This window comes from Hypomesus transpacificus, chromosome 25, assembly GCF_021917145.1.
Source record: "Hypomesus transpacificus isolate Combined female chromosome 25, fHypTra1, whole genome shotgun sequence".
NCBI classification, from domain to species: domain Eukaryota; kingdom Metazoa; phylum Chordata; class Actinopteri; order Osmeriformes; family Osmeridae; genus Hypomesus; species Hypomesus transpacificus.
In genome coordinates, this window is record NC_061084.1 from 5,127,950 (window position 1) to 5,131,359 (window position 3,410).

Sequence of the window (3,410 nt, forward strand, 5' to 3'; positions counted from 1 at the left end):
ATTTATCCCTGTATCCTTGAGGTCGCCCGCGGCAATCAGCTTATATTTGACATGGGCTTTAAATGGCTGCATCAGCAGACAGATAATCAGAAAGATAAAGAGGAGCATCTTCCATGCCAACCAGGAGGGTGGGGTGGCGTGTGAGTGGCAGAGGGGTGGGGTGGGTGGAGGTGGGCGGAGTGAGGGGGGGGGGGGGTGTATATATGTAGCAAAGGGAGGCCCGCGGGCACTCTGTCTCCCGCGGTACTGTGCCACACAGTTCCAGTCTCTGCTAGCGACACCCTCAGTTCCCCACCTCCACCAGCACGACAGACACACAGCAGCAGCCATGGCCTTCAACGGAACCTGGAAGGTCGACCGCAACGAGAACTACGACAAGTTCATGGAGCAGATGGGTGAGTGACTGGCGGATGGGTGGGACTCTGCGTGCGTGTGGGCGCACGCATGTCGGTGCGTTTCATAGATGGAGACGAGACGCGTTTCCATGATACTTGATCTATTTTATTGTTCCTAAGGCCCCAGGTTTGACGAATAAACCACGATAAAAACGTATTGACTGACAGATAGTGAAAAGCTGCTTTCAAGTTTATTTTTAGAGGTTACATGTGTGAGGGCATCTCTGGGTGAGCTGGTTGGAACAGCACTGTGCTTTATGGACCGGCAGTAATAATAGCTGTTGCCATTTTAAGAGCTTGTCAACAAACACTTGCTTGCTCAGAGCACAGACATGTTTATTACCTGGAAAGCCCGCTGGAAAATACACTGTGTACTTATCACTCAAGAGCAGTCATACCTCCAGGGATATCCTTTAATAAAAGGCTACTGCAAGAAAATATATGTTTTAAGCAATTTAATAGCGTGAAATCCAGACGACATCAACACGACAAGCATATTGTGGAGGATGTGTATCAACATTATACAGTAACTGAATATGAAAATGAACTTGCTCACCTGTTGTTGATGTGGTTTCCCACCAGGCATCAACATCATGAAGAGGAAACTAGCAGAGCACGACAACTTGAAGATCACCATCGAGCAGACTGGAGACAAGTTCCACGTCAAAGAGTCCAGCACCTTCCGCACAAAAGAAATCGACTTCACCCTGGGCGTCCAGTTTGACTATGCACTGGCCGACGGCACTGAAGTGACAGTAAGTGTCATTCTGGGAGAGCACAGTAATACACAAATATATGACATATATTGCGTGCATTGCACCCATACAGGGATCCAACTCCTTCGTGACATCATCACTGATATAAGTTACTGAAAAAGTGGACAGAGATAAAGTGTTTTACCTGATTCTCTTGAAATACACCTGTCTTATCTACTGTGCTGGACATGTTGTACAAGGACAAGTTGGCACGGAGCCATAAAAATAAGTTCAACTTTGTGTGAACGTGTGTTCACAAAGGCAACACACGGCGCAGAGGAGCACAGAGTTCCCACCAATGACCTCCTGAGTATCAGTAGCGTTAACACTACAATATCAAAAACGTACACCATGTATATCTTTATCAAACTTGCCCCTGCGCTCACTGTTTGTCCTCCCCCTCAGGGCGCTTGGGGGATGGAGGGCGAGATGCTGAAAGGCCAGTTCACCAGGAAAGACAACAACAAGGTGTTGACCACCACGAGGACGCTGGTGGGGGAGGAACTGGTGCAGGTCAGTGTGTCATCATTAGTGTGTCATCAGCATGACCTCACATCCTGGGGACAGAAGCGTCTGGTGGACAGGGTAGATCACTGTCAGCGTGGGTTTGGTCGCTCGTACAGAGCTGCCTTGCTAAAGGATTCACCCCCCAGGAGGGCAGGGCCAGTGTGACTAGAAGCTTGGACCCCCTTGTGACCCCCCTAAAAGTAGAGTGTAAATAATAACAACAATCATGTTTAATACTGGCCCCTCTAACAGACCAACTGGTCCCAGCCTGTGAAGCAACTACAGTGAACCTCAGTAGCGGAGGACCCAAGATCAAGCTTTGAAATCCGTTCATATTTTTTTTATATTTATTTAACACTCATCTTTTTCTCAGAGCTTCAACTATGATGGAGTGGATGCCAAGAGGATTTTTAAGAAGGCATAACGGCAACTCCAGGGGAAAATTCACGTCATAAATCTTTATGTACTTTCATTTTTTCTAACCCTTTCACTAGATTACTTTATGACAGGTTAAAAGCTAAATCAAGTTCAAAGTTCAAATGGTGGGTGACTCTTCAAATACCTCTGAGAGTTCACTCCCAATATACATGATGAATCAGAGCTGTTTTGTTGCAGTGGCCAATTAAATTTAATTACATATCAGAGTGAGTTTAGAAAGCAGGGAACATTATTTGGATGGTTGTACAAGTAAGCCTTAGAACAATCCGGACAGCGCTCCATTGTCCCCCGTACTGTACGTCAACCATAGTACTTGATATAAATTTTTACCTAACATGTTTATAACACATTTTAGCCTTCATATTGTACTAAAAGTTTTAGTTTGTATATTTGGTCTTGCAGAATAAAGGTGTTTTTCAAGTTGCAGTGTATTTTGTATTTTACATTGTTGCATGTCTAGCGTCTTCCTACATATTTTCCCACACATTGACTAAAACAAAAGTTTCTTCTACCCAACTTTTGTTGTGATTGATGTCTTGTGAGGAAACAACAGCTACCTTTTCCATACTTAGCTTTTTGAATGTACTTTCAAACCTCTACCCATCAAATAACGTAACCTACAATGGGAAGTGTACATTGTTGAAAAAGTTGTCTACAAATGTTATCAGTTAATTTTTTATTGCTATCATAGTTTGTTTAACAGCTGCTATAAAAAATAAATCAACTCAATAATTGTCTAGAACCAGCATAGATGACACTGGTCTGAAACATCATAATAAAACCACAACATCAAATCAAACTGTAAAGTTTAATAAAAGGTTAATTTGAGAAATAATTCATACTACAGAATTCTACAAATGTTAGAGTGCCCCTTTAACTGCGATTGTTGTAAAAGGGTTTGCAGTTACTCGCTCGTAAAGTGATCACATGAGGACGGTGAGGACAATGACTGCACTGACAAAGTCATGCGCTGGTTGGGTCACTGAACTCTTTGCTACGGTCTACAAGTCACATGGTAATGCTGTTGTTATTTGTTGCTTTTGTTCATTTGTCTTTTGTTGGTAGCTTTGGACACATTTTCATGCCGAGAAAATGTTTTACTGTAATAGTTGTGCTACCACCAAGGGAAGTGTCCTGCATAGTGCACTAACCCTCATTGTCCACTAGATGGCAACATAGGTTTACAAGTCTTGCATGAGGCAATCCACTATCCATACCGTGTTTCTAAATTGAAGATGATGCGTCTACCTCAACTATGGAGAGTAGTGCTTTGTTGTTTCCTCCATTTTATTCCGTTTATGTTTATAAGTGCATG

The 3,410-nt window shown here is 43.2% G+C and overlaps 1 protein-coding gene across 1 annotated transcript; it reads left to right on the forward strand.

Annotated features, from left to right (window-relative positions):
- Window positions 1–200: 200 nt before the first annotated feature.
- Window positions 201–2,521, forward strand: LOC124487206 (fatty acid-binding protein, intestinal-like). The gene is made up of 4 exons (XM_047049357.1): window positions 201–395; window positions 978–1,150; window positions 1,556–1,663; window positions 2,031–2,521. Exons 1-4 carry the CDS (start codon window positions 329–331, stop codon window positions 2,079–2,081), a joined length of 399 nt encoding a protein of 132 aa, XP_046905313.1. The 5' UTR covers window positions 201–328; the 3' UTR covers window positions 2,082–2,521.
- The last annotated feature ends 889 nt before the right edge of the window (window positions 2,522–3,410 follow it).

Excerpts from the sequence above, each read along its gene's own strand:
- LOC124487206 (XM_047049357.1), top strand. The coding sequence starts at position 329 with ATGGCCTTCAACGGAACCTGGAAGGTCGACCGCAACGAGAACTACGAC. Across the intron at positions 1,151-1,555 it reads CCGACGGCACTGAAGTGACA|GGCGCTTGGGGGATGGAGGG; the intron begins GTAAGTGTCATT and ends CCTCCCCCTCAG. Across the intron at positions 1,664-2,030 it reads TGGGGGAGGAACTGGTGCAG|AGCTTCAACTATGATGGAGT; the intron begins GTCAGTGTGTCA and ends TCTTTTTCTCAG.